A 23,852-nucleotide genomic window follows, 5' to 3' on the forward strand; every position below is an offset into this window, starting at 1 on the left:
GATAAGGGACATTGGGGAAATCAAATCTCGGACAAGGACTGGGATGTGGAGGTGCATAGTGAAAGAAGTTGAAAGATAGGAGAAGCGGCCCTTGATCAGGAGGAAATATGGTGGAATTCGAAGTAGAAAAGGGACAATATGATGGAATTCAAAGGAGAGAAAGGATAAGGGACACTGGGGAAATCAAATCTTGGACAAGGACTGGGATGTGGAGTGGACAGTGAAAGAATTTGAAAGATAGCTGGAGCTGCCCTTCATCAGGAGGAAATATGGTGGAATTCAAAGGAGAGAAAGGAAAATACAATGGAATTCAAAGGATAGAAAGGATATGGGACACTGGGGAAATCAAATCTTGGACAAGGACTGGGATGTGGAGTGGACAGTGAAAGAATTTGAAAGATAGCTGGAGCTGCCCTTCATCAGGAGGAAATATGGTGGAATTCAAAGGAGAGAAAGGAAAATACAATGGAATTCAAAGGAGAGAAAGGAAAATACAATGGAGAGAAAGGAAAATACAATGGAATTCAAAGGAGAGAAAGGAAAATACAATGGAATTCAAAGGAGAGAAAGGATAAGGGACATTGGGGAAAATCAAAATCTTGGACAAGGACTGGGATGTGGAGGTGGACAGTGAAAGAAGTTGAAAGATAGCCAGAGCTGCTAAGATCAGGAGGAAATACGGTGGAAATCAAAGGAGAGAAGGAATAAGGGACACTGGGGGAAAACATCTCAGATTTGTTTAAAACATACTAACCGGTTTTAAATCACAGTGAATGATGCGTTCCCGATGTAAAACTTTGAGACACTGGAGAAGCGAGAACGCAAACCTTCGTATCAAGGCTATACTGAAACCTTGGAAGTTATTCTTCTTGATCAGTTCATACAGATTCATTCTGAAAATAAAAATAAACTTATGATTTTATTTTGTTTGACGACACCACTAGAGCACATTGTTTTATTAATCATCTGATATTGGATGTGAACCATTTGGTAATTCTGACATTAATCTACAGAGAAAAGCTGCTACATGTTTTGTTTAATTAGCTGCAAGGGATCTTTTATATGTACTTCTGCACAGACAGGATAGCACATACCATAGTTGTGGCCCAAATCTAACATGTAGTCTTCAGAGAAAACCTGATACTCAGACAATTTATAATGTAAAACTCCATTCATTAAAAAATTATACCCAGACAATTTATAATGTAAAACTCCATTCATTAAAAAATTATAACCAGACAATTTATAATGTAAAACTCCATTCATTAAAAAATTATATCCAGACAATTTATAATGTAAAACTCCATTCATTAAAAAATGATACCAGACAATTTATAATGTAAAACTCCATTCATTAAAAAAATGATACCCAAACAATTTGTAATGTAAAATTTCATTAATTAAAAAACAAGATACTCAGAAAATTTTATAATATAAATCATTAAAAAATGATACCCAGACAATTTATAATGTAAAACTCCATTCATTAAAAAATGATACCCAGACAATTTATAATGTAAAACTCCATTCATTCAAAAATGATACCTGGACAATTTATAATGTAAAATTCCATTCATTAAAAAATTATACCCAGACAAGTTATAATGTAAAACTCCAGGTAGATGATTAATAATCTAAAACAAGTACTTAGTTAAAAAGAAATAGTTTAGTTTATAATGTAAAACAATACTTCTCACTAGTCCAAAAGTACATGTAATAATCAATGATTTATAATTTAAAATGTGCATGTACCCCATTAGTTCGAAAGCGATTCAAAGAAACAAAGAAATGTTTTATTTAACGACACACTCAACACATTATAACGGTTATATGGCATCAGACATACACATATATGATTAAGGACCACACAGATATTGAGAGGAAACCTGCTGTTGTCACTTAATGGGCTACTCTCTTCGATTAGCAGCAAGGGATCATTTATATACACCATCCCACAGACAGGGTAGTACAGCCTTTGATATACCAGTCATGGAGCACTGGCTGGAATGAGAAACAGCCCAATGATCTCACCGATCAGGTAGCCTTATGAAAGTTAAAGTTTGTTTTGTTTAATGACACCACTAGAGTACATTGATTTATTAATCATTGGCTACTGGATGTCAAAAATTTTGGTCATTCTGACAGATAGTTATCGTAGGAAACCCTACGGGGATTGATCCCAGACCAAGAGCACATCGAGTGAGCGCTTTTACCATTGGGCTACGTCCCGTCCATGATTTGTAATATAACGTGTACTACTTCATTACTTAAAAACTAATACATCCATGATTTATAATATAAAACAAATATTTCTCACTAGTTTAAAAGTAATAACACATGATTTATAATATAAAACAAATATTTCTCACTAGTTTAAAAGTAATAACACATGATTTATAATTTAAAACAAATATTTCTCACTAGTTTAAAAGTACATGTAATAACACATGATTTATAAATATAAAACAAATATTTCTCACTAGTTTAAAAGTAATAACACATAATTTATAATTTAAAACAAATATTTCTCACTAGTTTAAAAGTACATGTAATAACACATGATTTATAAATATAAAACAAATATTTCTCACTAGTTTAAAAGTAATAACACATGATTTATAATTTAAAACAAATATTTCTCACTAGTTTAAAAGTAATAACACATGATTTATAATTTAAAACAAATATTTCTCACTAGTTTAAAAGTAATAACACATGATTTATAATTCAAAACAAATATTTCTCACTAGTTTAAAAGTAATAATACATGATTTATAATTTAAAACGTGCATGTACCCATGAGTTCATAAGTGACGCAAAGAAAGTTTGTAATATAATTATAGGACATACTAAATGAGCTTCTGTTTCATATCATGTTTATGTCCCAGTGTGAAATAATTTTCATTTGTCACAAGCTTTAGCGAGTAACAATGAACTTTTTATTTCACGAGGGACATAAACATGATACGAAATGAAAGTGAGTTTAATATATCCTATTTATTACCCATAATCGATCTTAATTTATATCACTTGTTTCCTTGATGTTCTATTCCTGTATGGTTGTAGTGTGTCATTCGATGACGTCATTGTGTGATGTCGAAGTGTTACGTCCCACTTGGTGCCCTAGTGGGACGTATCACTTTGATATGAACCAAAATATTTATAACCATATGGGTAATAACTAGAGATTATTATACGAGTCGTACTTATTTTACAAAACTCGTGTCAGGATTCATGTATTATCCTCGCTCTCGCTCGCGCAATACCAAAATCCTGACACGAGTTTCGTAAAATCAGTACGACACACTGTAATAATTTCTTTATTTCTTTATTTAAAGCGTACGACAGTGGGGAGGGGGTTGTCAGTTATGTACGACTTTTATTGTTTTAATAAAATGATGATTTGCCAGCCCCAAGGATTGAAAGAAACCACAATGTTTATTACTGTCGATCTCGCTCTCAGTCTCAGATGGCTTTGGTCCGGCGTTTTGAACCGACCACCAACTTAATATCCCAAAATCCTTTGCGCCAAACATACCGGATGCAGGCAAAAATTCAAGCATGGCAAGCCATAGTTGTATAGATTTATATGCAGATGTGTTAAAATATGTATCTACGTTGCCTACTACTGTTCACAAAACGCCAAACCATCTATACAAACATTTTATTAATGCATGTGTTCGTGAACGAGCACGCAGGACGTCAAAAAACTGTAAAATGTGCGCAAACTGAATGGAAAGCGGCTTGAAAAACGAGACAAGACCCAACTGAGAATGTTTCAGCCACAACTAGAAGGAGACGATGAAATGACGTCATATTTCAGTTGCACTGTCTGAGCTAGGACTGGAGAAGCAACGTCATGTTATGATGTCGCTTCCCAAAATTATGTCATCATACTTGTTATTATTACACGTGTGCTTCGTATGATTATTATTAACTCGGTTATGTTGAACCATGTGGATAATAACACTTGTTATTATACGTGTGCTTCGTATGATTATTATTAACTCGGTTATGTTGAACCATGTGGATAATAACACTTGTTATTACACGTGTGCTTCGTACGATTATTATTAACTCGGTTATGTTGAACCATGTGGATAATAACACTTGTTATTACACGTGTGCTTCGTATGATTATTATTAACTCGGTTATGTTGAACCATGTGGATAATAACACTTGTTATTATACGTGTGCTTCGTATGATTATTATTAACTCGGTTATGTTGAACCATGTGGATAATAACACTTGTTATTACATGTGTGCTTTGTATGATTATTATTAAAGGGACATTCCTGAGTTTGGGGCTTTGTAAGATGTTTCCTTTAATAAAATATTTCTACTATTAAATTTACATATTAAATATATTTTCTTATTTAGAATATTAGTGTCTGTACATTAAATGTGTTTCTGGTCATCTTAATATTTGTAAGAAGCCCAAACTGGAGTTTGTCTTTAAATAATTTCGCGTGGACGAAAAAAAAACATATTTTAGGAAATAAAATGAAATTTAACCTAGTACAAATATAAAAAAGAAAAGAAACGCGTTTAATATACAGCCACTAATATGTTATGCAGAGAAATATATTTGATATGTAATTACAATCGTTAAAAAGTCTCTGTTAGTCGATAACATCTTAAAAATTACAGCAAACTCAGGAATGTCCCTTTAACTCGGTTATGTTGAACCATGTGGATAATAACACTTGTTATTACACGTGTGCTTCGTACGATTATTATTAACTAATAAACTGTACTTACCCCATGAGTTCAAAAGTGATACATAGATGGTTTCTGAAGTAGAAGTATTCCAGCATGTGGATGATGTTATATTGATTATCTTTGTCTTTACGCCTCAACGCATCGAGAATCTTCACCTCAACTAAGGCTTGGTGGTGAAATCTAAAGGTAAAGGATGGAAGTGTTTTATTTAACAAAATTAACTTTTCAAATTAAAAGTATTTATCTCGCTTTAGGAATGAATGAAGGAAGGAAGGAAGGAAGGAAGGAAGGAAGGAAGGAAATGGTTTGTTTAACAACGCACGGAACACATTTTATTTACGGTTAAATATAGCATCAGACATATGGCTAAGGACAACACAGATATTAAGGGAGGAAACACGCTGTCGCCACTTCATGGGCTACATTTTTCGATTAGCAGCAAGGGATCTTTTATATGCACCATCCCACAGACAGGATAGTACATACCACAGCCTTTGTTACACCAGTTGTGGAGCACTGGATAGAACGAGAAATAGCCCAGTAGGCCCACTGACGGGAATCGATCCTAGATCGATTGCACATCAGGCGAGCGCTGTACCACTGAACTACATCCGGCTCCCTAAAGGTAAAGAAACAAAACTAAATTTTAGAAATTCACACAGATTCTCACTTTTACAATAAAAGTTTTCTCTCCATATATAAAATATTCTGCACCATTAATCTATTAACATATAAAATATAAACACTAGTATTTTATTAATTAAATTTGACTGGAATTAGTTTTAATTTTTTTTTTTTTTTAGCAAGGCTGGTTTTTATTTACTGTATTTTTTTTCTCAATAATTTACACTGGATTTTATTTCATTTCATTTGTTTATTTTAACTTATTTTCGTGCTTACATCCAATTAAAGTTCAAGAATGTTTGCCTGGGCACACACCTCAACTATCTGGGCTGTTTGTCCAGGACAGTGGGTTAGATGTTAATTGTTAGTGGTTAGTGAGAGAGAAGAAGATGTAATGACCTTACACCTACCCACTGAGTAGTTAAAACTCGCTCTGGATGGGAGCTGCCACCAGGCTGCGAACCCTGTACCTACCAGCAGGGCTTCTAGATTATGGTAGCCCCACTCCCATGGCTAGTGATATTTAGTGTTGGGCTTGTAAATAACTACTATATCTAGCCCGATGGCTAGTAGGGGAAAACCCCTTGTCAAATGCTGCATTTACATGTTTTGTAAATATAAATGTTTTGTCCCCTCTTTCCACCCCCAATCTAAGAATTTTAAAGCTCTATCTCCCTCTTTAGGTGACATATCTCATTATTACTATTAATTAAATTGTATTTATTTAAAATGGGACTAGTGGATTTTTAATCATGGCTAGTACATTTTTAAAATCACTGATCCCATGGCTAGTGGATTTTTATAAAATTCTAGAAGCCCTGTGGCACCAGCCTTATGTTGGATGGCTTAACCACGACATCCACCGAGGCTGGTTGTATTTTATTATCACTCTTGATGCATCCATCCATCCATCCATCCATCCATCCATCCATCCATCTATCTTATCCATAATCCATCGATCCATCATTCATGCATCCCATCCATCCATCCATCTATCTTATCAATAATCCATCCATCCATCCATCATTCATGCATCCATCCATCTATTCATTCATTATTTCATCCATGCATCCCATCTATCCATAATCCATCCATCTATCCATCATCATTCATCCATCCTTCTAATCCACCCATCCATCCATGCATCCCATCCATCCATCTGTCCATCCATCCATCCATCCATTCAAGATCATTAAAAATGTATTTAAGGACTGATCTACCAAACTAGTTTAACTACCTCAAAAGTTTTGAAAGACTGAGTATATTACATTACTGCCTTTGTTTTGAAGACTGACATGCATTTACATGACTTCAAATTGTTTTGATAGACTGAGTTAATAACATCTACTGGTTTGAGACTGGGTTATTGGAATAATATGAATTACAACATATTTCTATCCCCTATATTTTGTTTTTTTGTTCTTTCTTTCTGTTGTAATCAGTTTAAACATATATTACAACAGATACTGTTGTGACAAATAACACTAGGAAATTATATATATCACAACAAACAGGAAGGAGTGACATTAAAAAAGTCCGTCTCTCAATCTTTGAGGCAAGATATTTTGTTCAGTTATCTACATTATATACCTTTGTATGACACCAAATAATTGAAATGTGATTTGTGCTTCAGTGTTCATCCATCCATCCATCCATCCATCCATCCATCCATCCATCCTTCCATCCATCCACCCACCCATTCATCCATCCATCCATTCTTCCATCGACCCATCTGTCCATCCATCCATCCTATTCATCCATTCATCCATCAACCATCCATCCATCATTCATTCACCATCATTCATTCACCATCCATCCATCATTCATCCACCATCTATCCACCATCCATCCACCATCTATCCACCATCCATCCCATCCCATCCCATCCATTCATAATCCATTCATCCATCCATCAACCATCCATCCACCCATCAACCATCCATCCATCCACCAACCATCCATCCATCCACCCATCAACCATCTGTCCGTCCATCAACCATCCATCCATCCACCCACCCATCCATCCATCCATCAACCATCCATTCATTCATTCATTCATCCATCCATCCATTCATCATTCATCCATCAACCATCCATTCATTCATTCATTCATCCATCCATCCATTCATCATTCATGAATCATCCATCCATTTGTCCATCCATCCATTCATCCTTCCATCAACCCCCAAAACCATCAATATATCCAACTCTCCATTTAAGATCATTAAACATGTATTCAATGACTGATCTACCAAACTAGTTTAAATAAATCAAAAACGTTTGAAAGACTGAGTGTATATATGTTTTGAAAAAAAAGAAAGAAAAAAAAGAGTTTCTTTTGTTTAATGACACCGCTATAGCACATTGGATGTCAAACATTTGGCAATTTTAACACGTATTCTTAGAGAGGAAACCAGCTACATTTTCCATTAGTAGCAAGTGATCTTTTATATGCATTTTCGCCACAGGCAGGATAACACATACCACTGTCTTTAATATACCAGTCGTGGTGCACTGGCTAGAACAAGAAACAGCCCAGTGGGTCCACCAACAGGGATCGATCCTAGACCGACCGAGAATCAGGCAAGCGCTTTACCACTAGGCTATGTCCCACTACTTTCTTTGTTTTGAAGACTGACATGTATTTACACGACTTCAAAAAGTTTTGATAGACTGAGTTAATATCATCTAATGGTTTGAGACTTGGGTATTGGAATAATATGATTTACAATATATTTCTATAAGCTATATGATTTTTTTTTATTATATATTTTTTTTTCTCCAAATATATCTCAACAAACAGGAAAGATTTAAATTAGTAGATTATGTCACTCATTCTTTCAGTCAGGTGATGAAATTTTTTTACAAGACTGAGTTAATGGGAATACTGGAAAATATTTCTGTTATATCATTGAGAAAATTGTCTGGCTTCTACCATCCATCCATCCATACATCTAACCATCAACTCATCTCATCTAACCTATCCATCCATCCATCCATCCATCCATCCTTCCATCCATCCTTCCATCCATCCTTCCACTCATTCATCCATCCATCCATCCATCCAACCATCCATCCATAATTCATTCATCCAGTCATCCATAATCCATCCATCCATCCATACACATCCATCCATCCACATCCATCCGTTCATCATTCCAATATCATATTTTTTTTATTTACCAAAATAGTTTAACTACCTCAAATGTTTCGAAAGACTGAGTGTATTAAGTTCAGTCTTGGTTGTGCCGCCTATGACATGTATTAACACTAAGTCAAAATGCTTTGATAAACTGATCTAATACCCTCCAATAGTTTGAAAAAAATATAAATTTCTTTCAATTAACGCCACCACTAGAGCACATTGATTTATTAATGATCAGCTATTGTATGTCAAACATTTTGTATTTTAGATAAATAGTCTTAGAGAGGAAACCCGCTACATTTTTCTGTTAGTAGCAATGCATCATTTATATGCACCATCCCACAGTCAGGATAGCACATACCACAACCTTTGATATACCAGTCATGGTACAGTGACTGGAATGAGAAATGGGCCAATTTGATTTCTTTCTTTTGTAATCAGTTTAATACATACAATGAACAAATAATGTTGTTTTGAATAGTAAAGTAAAGTTTGTTTTATTTAACGACAAAACTAGAACACATTGATTTTTATCTTATTATCGGCTATTGGACGTCAAACATATGGTCATTCTGACACTGTTTTTTAGAGGAGACCTACTGTCGACACATAGGCTACTTTTTTTTTTACAACAGGCAGCAAGGGATCTTTTATTTGCACTTCCCACAGGCAGGATAGCACAAACCATGGCCTTTGTTGAACCAGTTATGGATCACTGATCAGTGCAAGTGGTTTACACCTACCCATTGAGCCTTGCGGAGCACTCACTCAGGGTTTGGAGTCGGTATCTGGATTAAAAATACCATGCCTCGACTGGGATCCGAACCCAGTACCTACCAGCCTGTAGACCGATGGCCTAACCACGACACCACACCGAGGCCGGTGTTGTTTTGAATAGATAAGGAAATTAGTTTAAGTATATCACAGCAAATAGGAATGAGCAAAATTACTCAAATAATGGGCCAAATTTTAAAATGTCTTAGACACATGTAACTAAATACATTTACAATGCTTAAACACCGTGTTTAAGAAAAACAGGCTTCATAAATTCGGCCCACAGTGTTTCAAAACCTTTTCCATCAGGACTGGTCTCGGTGACATCGTGGCAGGCCATCAGTCTACAAACTGGTAGGTACTGGGTTTGGATCCCAGTCGAGGCATGGGATTTTTAATCCAGATACCGACTCCAAACCTTGAGTGAGTGCTCCTCAAGGCTCAATGGGTAGGTGTAAACCACTTGCACCGACCAGTGATCCATAACTGGTTCAACAAAGGCCAAGGTTTGTGCTATCCTGCCTGTGGGAAGCGCAAATAAAAGATCCCTTGCTGCTAATCGGAAGAGTAGCCCATGTAATGGCGACAGCGGGTTTCCTCTTAGAATCTGTGTGGTCCTTAACCATATGTCTGATGCCATATAACCGTAAATAAAATGTGTTGAGTGCGTCATTAAATAAAACATTTCTTTCTTTCTTTTCCATCAGAAAATGACAAAAGTTTCAAAAGACTGAGTTAATGGAATAGCTTGAGACTATTTCTGTTATACCATTAAGAAAAAATAGACTGGCTTCAATTTATTGCCAAGTTGTCATGGTTACTACAGACATTAAATAGCAAAAATCAATTATTTCTTCAGAATATTCATTGTGTTTTTAAAGGTAAAAGACATTTTCATGTGACCAATACAGCTTCGTTAATTACTTGTTAATGACCAACTAAATCTTTCTGAAAAACAATGGAAACTGGCTGTGTTGTCATTATTTTTCAAGAATGAAAAATAATGAGAACATTCCCCTACTTAAAATAAATAATGATGTCCATGTGTATATATATACTAGTAAATAATGATAAATGTCATATGTAAGTATATATACACCAGTAAATAATGATAAATGGCATATGTAAGTATATATATACCAGTAAATAACGACATATATCACATATTCAAACCTGATGGATGCATTAACAGTCATCAAACAAAAACATTTCTATGGTAACTTTACATTGAAAATTGTCCTTCGCTCTGGAAACAAAACATGTTATGCACTAATTCAGTTTTATGTAAGGTTATCCAAAATGGTAAAATATAACTTTTCTTTCGAATATACATGTATGATACTGACACTAATTAAACACACTCAGGTAATAACATATATATATATATATATATATATATCATATAATATCTTACATTTTCAGTGCAATCAAAGTATGTGATATTTTTAAGATCACATACTTTAAGAATTTGATAACTTTGCAAATTAGATGTAAATTAATTGAAGTCACGGCACTAGGTTTATTTGACATTTAAGCAAACGTACTTGTGTGACACTCCATAATTGACGTTTGCATTCATAGTCATCGAATAAAAACATTTCAATGTCTATTTGACACTGAAAGCTGTCCAGCGTTCAGAAAACAAAAAAAACTTTAATATATATATGTGTGTGAGTGTGTGTGTGTGTGTGTGTGTGTGTGTGTGTGTGTGTGTGTGTGTGTGTGTGTGTGTGTGTGTGTGTGTGTGAGTGTGTGTGTGTGTGAGTGTGTGTGTGTGTGTGTGTGTGTGTGTGTGTGTGTGTGTGTGAGTGTGTGTGTGTGTGTGAGTGCGTATGTGTGTATGTATGTATAAACATTAGCACAAAACACTTTTATACCTTTTTTTATTCCTAATCATTTTGATGGCGACCATCTGATCCGTCTTGTGGTCGTATACCTTAACCACCTGACCAAACGAGCCTTTACCTAGAACCTCGAGCATCTCATAGCGGTACACAAACTGGTCATGCAGAACCTGGGGGAAACAAGCATGGTAGTCTAAAAAAACAAAATCTAAAAACGAGCAAGGACTTTTAGCTAGAAACTGCAGCATCAACAAACAGGGAGTATTAAAAATATTTTTAAATCTAAAAACAAGCAAGGTATAGTCTAAAAACAAACCAAAAAAATCTAAAAACAAGCAAGGTAGTTTAAATACAACAACAGACAACAAAAAAAACTAACAAGAAAGGTAGTATAAAGTTGTTTTTTAAAATCTGAAAACAAGCAAGGTAGTCTAAAAAAAAACCCACACAAAAAAAACACCCTAAAAACAAGGCAGTTAATGCTAGGCTCAGCCTACCAATTGTCAGCACAAAGTTGGCCAAACTTTCTGCTGTGACGACTTCTACGTATTTTCAGTTGCTAGACTGAGTGCTCTTAGTATTACAACTTGATTCTTGTCATATAACCCATCAGTTGTTAATCTGAGCGCACCCGTCGTACGTCGGGGGCGATGGGGAAATTACAATACAACTGACGAGTTGGCCAACTTCGTCGTGACAGTTGACAGTCTGAGACTAGCATTATAACACTAGACCAAAAAGTCTACCGGTCTTTAAAATCAATTTAAGTTAAGTTTAAGTCCACAGTACTGTATGGTAATTGCTGGGGGTTGAGGAATGAGTAAAGGGAGGCTACTGGTCACATTATAAATTCTACATCTAAAATCCGAACCACATTGTTAACAACTATGATAAATTACTTGCCTACCTTTAATTATACTGTTAGATTTTCCCAACATTTTGTCCAGACACAAATCATGAAAAAAACATTACAATGACACAGGAAATGTTTTATTTAACGACACACTCAACACATTTTGTTTTACAGTTATATGGCATCAGACATATTGTTAAGGACCACACAGATACTGAGAGTTTGTTTTGTTTAATGACACCACTAGAGCACATTGATTAATTCATCATCTGCTATTGGATGTCAGACATTTGGTAATTTTGACTCTCAGTCATCAGAGGAAACCCGCTACATTTTCCTAATGCAGCAAGTGATCTTTTATATGCACTTTCCCACAGACAGGAAAGCACATACCATGGCCTTTGTCCAGTTATGGTGCACTGGTTGGAACGAGAAAAAACTCAATCAGCTGAATGGATCCACCGAGGTGGTTTCGATCCTGCGATGCAAGCACCTCAAGCGAGCACTCAACCGACAGAGCTAACTCCTGCTCCCAGATATTGAGAGAAGAAACCCGCTGTCGCCACTTCATGGGCTACTCTTATCAATTAGCAGCAAGGGATCTTTCATATGCACCATCCCATAGACAGGATAGTACATACCACGTCCTTTGTTACACCAGTTGTGGAGTACTGGCTGGAACGAGAAATAGCTCAATGGGTCCACCGACAGGAATCGATCCTAGTTCGATCGTGTATCAGGTTGTTAGCAATGTGTTTTGGACTCGCTGGTATTAATATAAACTTCACAGATCTACAGCACCAGTCAGCAAGTCATGCTTATTATTTTTTTTTTTATTATTATTATTTTTTTGTTTTTTAACTGCAAGCAAACAAACTGCATGCAGTTTACCTCTTTTTGTTTCGGATAATTTTAATGGCGACAGTTGTGTGAGTCATGTGATCGAATGACATGACGACCTGCCCAAACGACCCAAGACCCAAGATTTTTAGGATATCGTATCGGAATGCAAGATGGTCATGTTGTACCTTATTGTTAGTAGCAAAACAAAATACAATATTAAAATCATAGACTCTTAGTTTCAGCCCATGAAAATGGACACTAAATTTAGTTAATCTACAAACCTGTAACGATTTTGGATAAAATTATAAGAGAGAGAAAGAAAGAAAGAAATGTTTTATTTAACGATGCACTCAACACATTTTACTGACGGTTATATGGCGTCAGACATATGGTTAAGGACCATACAGATATTGAGAGAGGAAAGCCACTGTCAGCACTTCATGGGCTACTCTTTTCGATTAACAGCAAGGGATCTTTTATATGCACAATCCCACAGACAGGGTAGTACATACCACAGCCTTTGATATACCAGTCATGGTGCACTGGCTGGAATAAGAGAGAGAAGCTAAAGTCTGTGATGTTTAAATTGGGAAATACTATCTAAAAATAACTAGAGCTTGTCTCGTAAACCATTAATTCCCAGACGAATGTGTGTTTTTAGAATTATGAAAAATGCATTTTGGCGTATTGCCAAAACCTGGATGACCAGAACCACTTTACGTGTATGTAAATGAATATTCTAAATAATAAAATATCCGTACTTCTAATTTAAAAAACCAAACAAAATTACATATACAATATAAAAGAAATAAATGTGATAGTTTTGCGATCTTTGCCATGACATAAAAACCTTTATTTGTATGTACTGATATGAAGCTAACTATATTAAAAATAGGTAATTTAAAATTTAGTTTGAAGTACTGGTAAACAAGTTGTGCCAGGCTTATGTCACATGACCTTTTTGGGGGTGAGGGTGGGGGTGAGGGTGAGGGTGGGGGTAGGGTGTGGGTTGGGATGGTTGAATCACTGACCAACATTATTTTAATAAAATATAAGGCATTATATTTTGCCAATGTATATAAGTAATTGCAGGATAAACCAATTTAGCGGGACACTGAAAGTGTGTTTTATTCCAATGTACCAGCCTCAGTGGTGCAGTAGTTAAGCCATCAGACTACAGGCTGGTAGGTACAGGGTTCGCAGCTCGGTACTGGCTCTAACAAAGAGCGAGTTCGTAAGGGCTCAGTGGGTAAGTGTATACGGCCATCACACCCTCTAACCACCTAACAACTAACTCACTGTCCTGGACAGACAGCCCAGATAGCTGAGGTGTGTGCCCAGGACAGTGTGCTTGAACCTTAATTGGATATAAGCACGAAAATAAGTTGAAATGAAATGTAATATTCCAATGCATAACATACGATACAGTTACTTTAATTATAGCGAAAATCACTCAACCGAAACAAATGGCCGTACGGTGTTTTCGAAAGAGACCTCTTCATATATTTTTAATTCTATTCATGGCTAATGCATAACCACTTTCTGCACCACCAAGTCCAAACAAATTAATCTTGTTTTCCTGACTTGCTAATACCACCTGCATTTGGCACAGAATCAGAAAACAATATACTGTAGCATTTGTTGACAATACCGTACTCTATCTAAACAGCTAGTTTTCTCATTTACTCAAGAGTCGAAGTGTAATATCTTGTCGGTTTGTTGGCTGCCAAATGTATAAAGCATGCTTTTGTATTCTTAAAGGGACACCGGTCTTTGTGGTGTGACACCGGCCTTGGTGGAGCCATGATTAAGCCATCAGACATAAGACATAAGACTTGTAGGTACTGGGTTCGCATCCCGGTACCAACTCCCTCCCAGAGCAGCGAAGTTTAATGACTCAATGGGTAGGTGTAAGGCCACTGCACTCTCTTCTCTCTCACTAACCACTAACCACTAAGACAGTCCAGATAGCTGAGGTGTGTGCCCAGGACAGCGTTCTTGAACCATAACTGGACCTAATCATGGAAATAACTACAAAGTAATGAATGAATTTAAAGGGACTAACCTGAGTTCTTAGCCCTGGCAAGACTTCAACTTGTCCCCCCCCCCTTCCACCACCCCTAACAAAATAAACACACATCCTTTTTTTTACTAGGGGTTTTAAACACTGTCTTACCGTGACATGTTTCAAATATAAATATTTATATATGGATAATATATTTGGAATGACTTTTGGCTAAATTATTTCAAATTTCGTTCAGACAAAACTCTTTTAAAATGGCTACAAATTTAACTCGTGAACTCAGGATAGGCCCTTTAAATACTAGTACAGGGCTTCTAGATTATGGTAGCCCCACTCCCGTGGCTAGTGATATTTAATGTAGGGCTAGTCAATAACTCCAATCACATTGCCAGATGGCTAGTGAAAAAAGAAAAAAGTTGCCAAATGATTCGTTTAAATCTATATTGTAAATATGAATATCCTAACCCAAATGTAAGGGTTTTTAAGTTCTATGTTCTTCTTTAGGTGAAATGTCAGATTATTAGTATTAGTAAAATTGTATTTATCATGGCTAGTTAATTTTTTAAAATTACTGATCCCTTAGCTGCTGGATTTTTAAACACTTCTATAAGCCCTGACTAGCAGTGCTCATTTTAACTGTTGAAGCCCCTCACTATATCCCATAGGTACTGTTTTTATATGTTACACCCCCTCCCTGAATAATATAGCTGCCCTTTTAAAATGTTGCACCTCATCCTTAAATACTATAGTATAGATACCTTTTTTCAATTTGCAAACCTCCCTGAAAACTATCGGTGCTCATTTTAACTGTTGAAGCCCCTCACTATATCCCATAGGTACTGTTTTTATATGTTACACCCCCTCCCTGAATAATATAGCTGCCCTTTTAAAATGTTGCACCTCATCCTTAAATACTATAGTATAGATACCTTTTTTCAATTTGCAAACCTCCCTGAAAACTATCGGTGCTCATTTTAACTGTTGAAGCCCCTCACTATATCCCATAGGTACTGTTTTTATATGTTACACCCCCTCCCTGAATAATATAGCTGCCCTTTTAAAATGTTGCACCTCATCCTTAAATACTATAGTATAGATACCTTTTTTCAATTTGCAAACCTCCCTGAAAACTATCGGTGCTCACTTTAACTGTTGAAGCCCCTCACTATATCCCATAGGTACTGTTTTTATATGTTACACCCCCTCCCTGAATAATATAGCTGCCCTTTTAAAATGTTGCACCTCATCCTTAAATACTATAGTATAGATACCTTTTTTCAATTTGCAAACCTCCCTGAAAACTATCGGTGCTCATTTTAACTGTTGAAGCCCCTCACTATATCCCATAGGTACTGTTTTTATATGTTACACCCCCTCCCTGAATAATATAGCTGCCCTTTTAAAATGTTGCACCTCATCCTTAAATACTATAGTATAGATACCTTTTTTCAATTTGCAAACCTCCCTGAAAACTATCGGTGCTCATTTTAACTGTTGAAGCCCCTCACTATATCCCATAGGTACTGTTTTTATATGTTACACCCCCTCCCTGAATAATATAGCTGCCCTTTTAAAATGTTGCACCTCATCCTTAAATACTATAGTATAGATACCTTTTTTCAATTTGCAAACCTCCCTGAAAACTATCGGTGCTCATTTTAACTGTTGAAGCCCCTCACTATATCCCATAGGTACTGTTTTTATATGTTACACCCCCTCCCTGAATAATATAGCTGCCCTTTTAAAATGTTGCACCTCATCCTTAAATACTATAGTATAGATACCTTTTTTCAATTTGCAAACCTCCCTGAAAACTATCGGTGCTCATTTTAACTGTTGAAGCCCCTCACTATATCCCATAGGTACTGTTTTTATATGTTACATCCCCTCCCTGAATAATATAGCTGCCCTTTTAAAATGTTGCACCTCATCCTTAAATACTATAGTATAGATACCTTTTTTCAATTTGCAAACCTCCCTGAAAACTATCGGTGCTCATTTTAACTGTTGAAGCCCCTCACTATATCCCATAGGTACTGTTTTTATATGTTACACCCCCTCCCTGAATAATATAGCTGCCCTTTTAAAATGTTGCACCTCATCCTTAAATACTATAGTATAGATACCTTTTTTCAATTTGCAAACCTCCCTGAAAACTATCGGTGCTCTTTTTAACTGTTGAAGCCCCTCACTATATCCCATAGGTACTGTTTTTATATGTTACACCCCCTCCCTGAATAATATAGCTGCCCTTTTAAAATGTTGCACCTCATCCTTAAATACTATAGTATAGATACCTTTTTTCAATTTGCAAACCTCCCTGAAAACTATCGGTGCTCTTTTTAACTGTTGGAGCCCCTCACTATATCCCATAGGTACTGTTTTTATATGTTACACCCCCCTCCCTGAATAATATAGCTGCCCTTTTAAAATGTTGCACCTCATCCTTAAATACTATAGTATAGATACCTTTTTTCAATTTGCAAACCTCCCTGAAAACTATCGGTGCTCATTTTAACTGTTGAAGCCCCTCACTATATCCCATAGGTACTGTTTTTATATGTTACACCCCCTCCCTGAATAATATAGCTGCCCTTTTAAAATGTTGCACCTCATCCTTAAATACTATAGTATAGATACCTTTTTTCAATTTGCAAACCTCCCTGAAAACTATCGGTGCTCATTTTAACTGTTGAAGCCCCTCACTATATCCCATAGGTACTGTTTTTATAGGTTACACCCCCTCCCTGAATAATATAGCTGCCCTTTTAAAATGTTGCACCTCATCCTTAAATACTATAGTATAGATACCTTTTTTCAATTTGCAAACCTCCCTGAAAACTATCGGTGCTCATTTTAACTGTTGAAGCCCCTCACTATATCCCATAGGTACTGTTTTTATATGTTACACCCCCTCCCTGAATAATATAGTTGCCCTTTTAAAATGTTGCACCTCATCCTTAAATACTATAGTATAGATACCTTTTTTCAATTTGCAAACCTCCCTGAAAACTATCGGTGCTCATTTAAACTGTTGAAGCCCCTCACTATATCCCATAGGTACTGTTTTTATATGTTACATCCCCTCCCTGAATAATATAGCTGCCCTTTTAAAATGTTGCACCTCATCCTTAAATACTATAGTATAGATACCTTTTTTCAATTTGCAAACCTCCCTGAAAACTATCGGTGCTCATTTTAACTGTTGAAGCCCCTCACTATATCCCATAGGTACTGTTTTTATATGTTACACCCCCTCCCTGAATAATATAGCTGCCCTTTTAAAATGTTGCACCTCATCCTTAAATACTATAGTATAGATACCTTTTTTCAATTTGCAAACCTCCCTGAAAACTATCGGTGCTCTTTTTAACTGTTGAAGCCCCTCACTATATCCCATAGGTACTGTTTTTATATGTTACACCCCCTCCCTGAATAATATAGCTGCCCTTTTAAAATGTTGCACCTCATCCTTAAATACTATAGTATAGATACCTTTTTTCAATTTGCAAACCTCCCTGAAAACTATCGGTGCTCTTTTTAACTGTTGGAGCTCCTCCCCTGAATATTATAGATGCCCTTTTTACAATTTTTTGCACCCCCTCCCTGAATAATACAAATGTATGCTCTTGTTTAAATGATGGAATCCTTCCCTGAGTACCACAGGTGCCCTTTTGTACTCCTTGAGATAATATAGGTGCAATATGCCCTTATGAAATGTTGCAGCCCCTCCCTGAATATTATAGATGCCCTGTTGTAAATGTTACAGCCCTTCCTCAATACTATAGATGCCCTTGTGAAATGGCACGCCCATTCTGAATACCCTAGATGCCATTTTTAAATGTTGCACCCTCTATGAATACCCTCGATGCCATTTTTAAATGTTGCACCCTCTATGAATACCCTCGATGCCATTTTTAAATGGTGCATCCTCTCTGAATACCCTCGATGCCATTATTAAATGTTGCACCCTTCAATCAATCAATTAATCAATCAACCATTTGACTTGTGCTTACATCCACTGAAAATTCAAGCATGACTGTCTTAGCTATATCCTCCAAGATTGCCTGGTGGATGTTTTGTTTTGGGTGTTTTGTTTAACAACACCACTAGAGTACAGTAATGTATTAATCATCGGCTATTGGATGTCAAACATACAGTCATTTTGACACAGTCGTAGAGAGGAAACTCGCTACATTTTTCCATTAGTAGCAAGAGATCATTTATATGCACCATCTCATAGACAGGATAGCACATACCACAGTTTTTGATATACCAGTCATGGTGCACTGGCTAGTATGAGAATAGCCCAATGGGCCCACCAATGGGGATCGATCCTAGACCGACCGCACATCAACCGTGTGCTTTACCACTGGGCTACGTCCCCCCCCCCCCCCCCGGTGGATGTGTCCAGGACCAGGGGGAATGTTGTACCCCCCAAATCCTCTAAATGTCATCTCTACATGTTGCACCCTTCCCTGAATACTACATATGCCCTTTTTTTTATGTTGCACCCCCTCCCCAGAAAAAAACTTGCATCCACCCCAGCCTTAATGGTTGAAGTATGAAGGAAGGAAGTGTTTTATTTAACGACGCACTCAACACATTTTATTTACGGTTATATGGCGTCGGACATATCGTTACGGACCACACAGATATTGAAGGAGGAAACCCACTGTCGCCACCTTATGGGCTACTCTTTTTGATTAGTAGCAAGGGATCTTTTATATGCACCATCCCATAGACAGGATAGCATATACCATGGCCTAAGATGTACCAGTCGTGGTGCACTGGCTGGAGTGAGAGAGAAATAGCCCAATGGGCCCACCGACGGGGATCGATCTCAAACTGACCGCGCATCAAGCAAGCACTTTACCACTGGGTTAAGTCTCGCCCCATGAAGTATGAAGAAAACTGACACAATAAACAGTTTATATTACAACAATGAACCCTTCGGTTTGTTAAGACGTCACTGTTACGGCTCATTAAGATATCAGAATAAACCAACAGCTTAAGCTAGAACCATAACAATCAAGATATAATTACGTCAATTGTGCTACAGTGCGTTACTATATTTGTTCGCTAATCCGTTGTAAATGTTGAGCTTGAAATACAATACCTTAATTGGCTATTATTGTGTCTCCCCCCCCACACGCAATTACAGTGTTTGATTTGGCACACAAGATCAAATGTTTTCTATCTGGATATTATTACTAGTACTCCATGAAACATGACTGATTTATAACATGTACCATAAATGCATTACGCCAAGTTATTAAGTTGTGGTGAATGTTGGTCTTGGATCCATTATGATATGCACTACAAATAACTTTGAACCAGGTTATTAAGTTTCAGCAAACACCATTCCAGTTATCTTATAAATCTCTTAATATATATATATATTTTTCAATCATGGCATGTGCGTATGACATAAAAATGTACTGAACAACCTGTGTGTGATAAACTTAGTTTTATCATGACCTGTGTGTGTGATAAATTTCATATAGTTATGACATGTGTGTGATAATCTTGATATATCCATGACCTGAGTGTGATAAACTTTATATAGATATGACCTGAGTGTGATAATTTTAATACAGCCATGCTCTGAGAGCAGGGCTTCTAGAAAAAAAACATTTAATCCACTATCCATGGGATCAGTTATTAAAAAAAATTACTAGCCACAATTAAAAATTCACTAGCCCTACTTTACTTTAAGTTAATAAAATTAGATAAGAGGGAGACACAGCTGAAAAACACTAACACTGGGGGGTCGGGGTGGGGGCAGGCATTTCATATTTACAAAATAGACTTAACTGCAACATTTGACTATTTCTTTTTTACTAGCCATCGGGCATGGCAATATTAGTTATTTACTAGCCCAACATTGAATATCACTAACCATGGAAGTGGGGCTACCATAAGCTAGAAGCCCTGCTCTGTGTGTGATAACATTTATATATTCATAACCTGTGAGTGATAATATTAATACAGTCATACTCTGTGTGTCATAATATTTATATATTCATAACCTGTGAGTGGTAATATTAATACAGTTGTACTCTGTATGTTATACTTAAACTTCATGTAGTTATAACCTGTAGGTGTATGTATGTAATACCACACCTTATAATCAATGTGAGCTGTATGATAACCTTCATATAGTTATAACCACTGTATGGATAACCTTCAAATCACCATGACTTGTATGTATTAATGTTCAACAAACTTTGATATAGCTATAACATGTGTGTACTAACCTTAATATAGTTATGACCTGTGTGATAACCTCCATATTGTTATGAACTGTGTGTAATAACCTTCATATAATTATGACCTGTGTGTGATAACCATTATATAGTTATGACCTGTGTGTGATAACCTTCATATAGTTATGACCTGTGTGTGATAACCTTCATATCATCATGACGTGTGTGTGATAACCTTTATATAGGTATGACCTGTGTGTGATAACCTTTATATAGTTATGATCTGTGTGTGATAACCATCATATTGTTATGACCTGTGTGTCATAACCTTCATATTGTTATGGCCTGTGTGATAACCTTCATATAGTTATGACTTGTATGTGATAACCTTCATATTGTTATGACCTGTGTGTGATAACATTTATATAGTTATGACCCGAGTGTGATAACCTTCATAATGTTATGACCTGTGTGTGATAACCTTCATATTGTTATGACCTGGTTGTGATAACCTTCATATTGTTATGATATGTGTGTGATAACCTTCATATAGTTATGAGCTATGTGAGATAAACTTCATATAGTTATGACCTATGTGAGATAAACTTCATATAGTTATGTCTTGTGTGTGATAACCTTCATATTGTTATGACCTGTGTGTGATAACATTCATATACATTGTAGTTATGACCTGTGTGTGATAACCTTCATATAGTTATGACCTATGTGAGATAACCTTCATATAGTTATGACCTGAGTGTGATAACCTTCATATAGTTATGTCTTGTGTGTGATAACCTTCATATTGTTATGACCTGTGTGTGATAACATTCATATAGTTATGACCTGTGTGTGATAACCTTCATATAGTTATCACCTATGTGAGATAACCTTTATATAGGTATGACCTATGTGAGATAACCTTTATATAAGTATGACCTATGTGTAACAACTTTTATACACTAGTAGTTATATGACCTGTATGTGATAAATTTATATTATTATGACTTGTGTGTGATATCTTTTAAAAGTTATGAACACTCTTTATGTTTCACAAGTGAACTGAGTTGCATATTCTGTTTATTACTCATAGCCATTTTGTGTTTCATGGAACATAAATTTTTTTAAAACATAAAAATGTTCCAAGTTACCAAGCCTGAGAACACATTACAATGAACCTACATAGCTGTGACAGATCACTAATGATGTCCACCACCACCCCACACCTCTGACCCCTACCTCCAGGATTGTTTCCCAGCTCTTAATGGTTCTACAACACAACTGTTTTGGGTCTAATATCAGTACTGTGATATTGTTGAATGTGCTGGCGTGAAGACAGGCAATAAATACATTGATATTATCACCTCACTGTAGGAATGGTAGGAATTTCACCATCAATCATTACTTTTAATTGGTTTGCACCAATAGATAAACATTCAGTTGTACTATTGGTTAGAATTATATAGTCAAATCTGCTTAATTGCATAGCCCCAGTGCGTGTAAAATTTATGCTAATAACCAGTGTAACCGATCATCCGATAGAGCCCCATTTTCAGGTTATAAAGTAAAGTTTGTTTTATTTAACGACACCACTAGAGCACATTGATTTTTTATTTTATCATCGGCTATTGGACGTCAAACATATGGTCATTCTGACACTGTTTTTTAGAGTAAACCTGCTGTCGCCACATAGGCTACTCTTTTATGACAGGCAGCAAGGGATCTTTTATTTGTACTTCCCACAGGCAGGATAGCACAAACGATGGCCTTTGTTGAACCAGTTATGGATCACTGGTCGGTGCAAGTGGTTTACACCTACCAATTGAGCCTTGCGGAGCACTCACTCAGGGTTTGGAGTCGGTATCTGGATTAAAAATCCCATGCCTTGACTGGGATCTGAACCCAGTACCTACCAGCTTGTAGATTGATGGCCTAACCATGACGCCACCAAGGCCAGTCAAATTCCAGGTTATAACCAACGGTAAACTTTACAAATGCCTTGTGGACAGTCTATCTTACTCTTAACTGCAGAACATTGTCTGAATGCCGATACATGTATACATTTCATTTGTTTATACATGTATAATTAAAGTTCCATTCATTGGGGTATGAACAACAACAAAATCCATCCTCAAACTTCATGGGCTACTCTTTTCGATTAGCAGCAAGGGATCTTTTATATGCACCATCCCACGGACATGATAGCACATACCACGGCCTTTGGTACAACAGTTGTGGTGCACTGGCTGGAACGAGAAATAGCCCAATGGGAGTGGTAGTCTTCTTTTTGGCAGTGCAGAAAAAAAATTAAAGTTTGTATTGTTTAATGACACCACTAGAGCACATTGATTTATTAATCATCGGCTATTGGATGTCAGACATTTGGTAATTTTTACATAGTCTTAGAGTTAAAGTTTGTTTTGTTTAACGACACCACTAGAGCACATTGATTTATTGAGCATTGGCTATTGGATGTTAGACATTTGTTAATTTTGACATATAAAAGAACTTACCTTGATGTAGGATCCACTCTCGTCGTCAAAGCCATTGTTCTGAGGTGAGCCTGCCACAGCTTCAATCTTCTTTCCTTCCAAACCGAGGAACCAGATCTCAGGATAATCCAAAATCTCCGCCTGCTCAAACTGAGTCATCTTACTGCGATACAATTTTAGTGCCTCTGAAAAAATGTAAGTCATGAAAAATCATTTATTTTTATGTATAATTTTAATGCCTCTGGTTAAAATTACAGTAAAGTACACTTACAACGAACATGCATAGAACGAACTGATCGTAAAGTCACGTTTTATCTCCCT

At 36.3% G+C, this 23,852-nt stretch overlaps 1 protein-coding gene across 1 annotated transcript in view; it reads right to left on the minus strand.

Moving 5' to 3' along the window:
- The window catches only part of LOC121377371 (dual specificity tyrosine-phosphorylation-regulated kinase mbk-2-like), a 55,714-nt gene that overhangs the window by 15,271 nt on the left and 16,591 nt on the right, over window positions 1-23,852 (minus strand). The window contains exons 4-7 of the mRNA XM_041505346.1: window positions 23,553-23,716; window positions 11,145-11,281; window positions 4,764-4,904; window positions 755-893 (exon numbers count right to left, since the gene is read on the minus strand). Coding sequence (XP_041361280.1) covers window positions 755-893; window positions 4,764-4,904; window positions 11,145-11,281; window positions 23,553-23,716 — 581 coding nt within the window. The remainder of the gene's footprint in view (window positions 1-754; window positions 894-4,763; window positions 4,905-11,144; window positions 11,282-23,552; window positions 23,717-23,852) is intronic.

This window comes from Gigantopelta aegis, chromosome 7, assembly GCF_016097555.1.
Source record: "Gigantopelta aegis isolate Gae_Host chromosome 7, Gae_host_genome, whole genome shotgun sequence".
In the NCBI taxonomy this organism is placed as follows: Eukaryota; Metazoa; Mollusca; class Gastropoda; order Neomphalida; family Peltospiridae; genus Gigantopelta; species Gigantopelta aegis.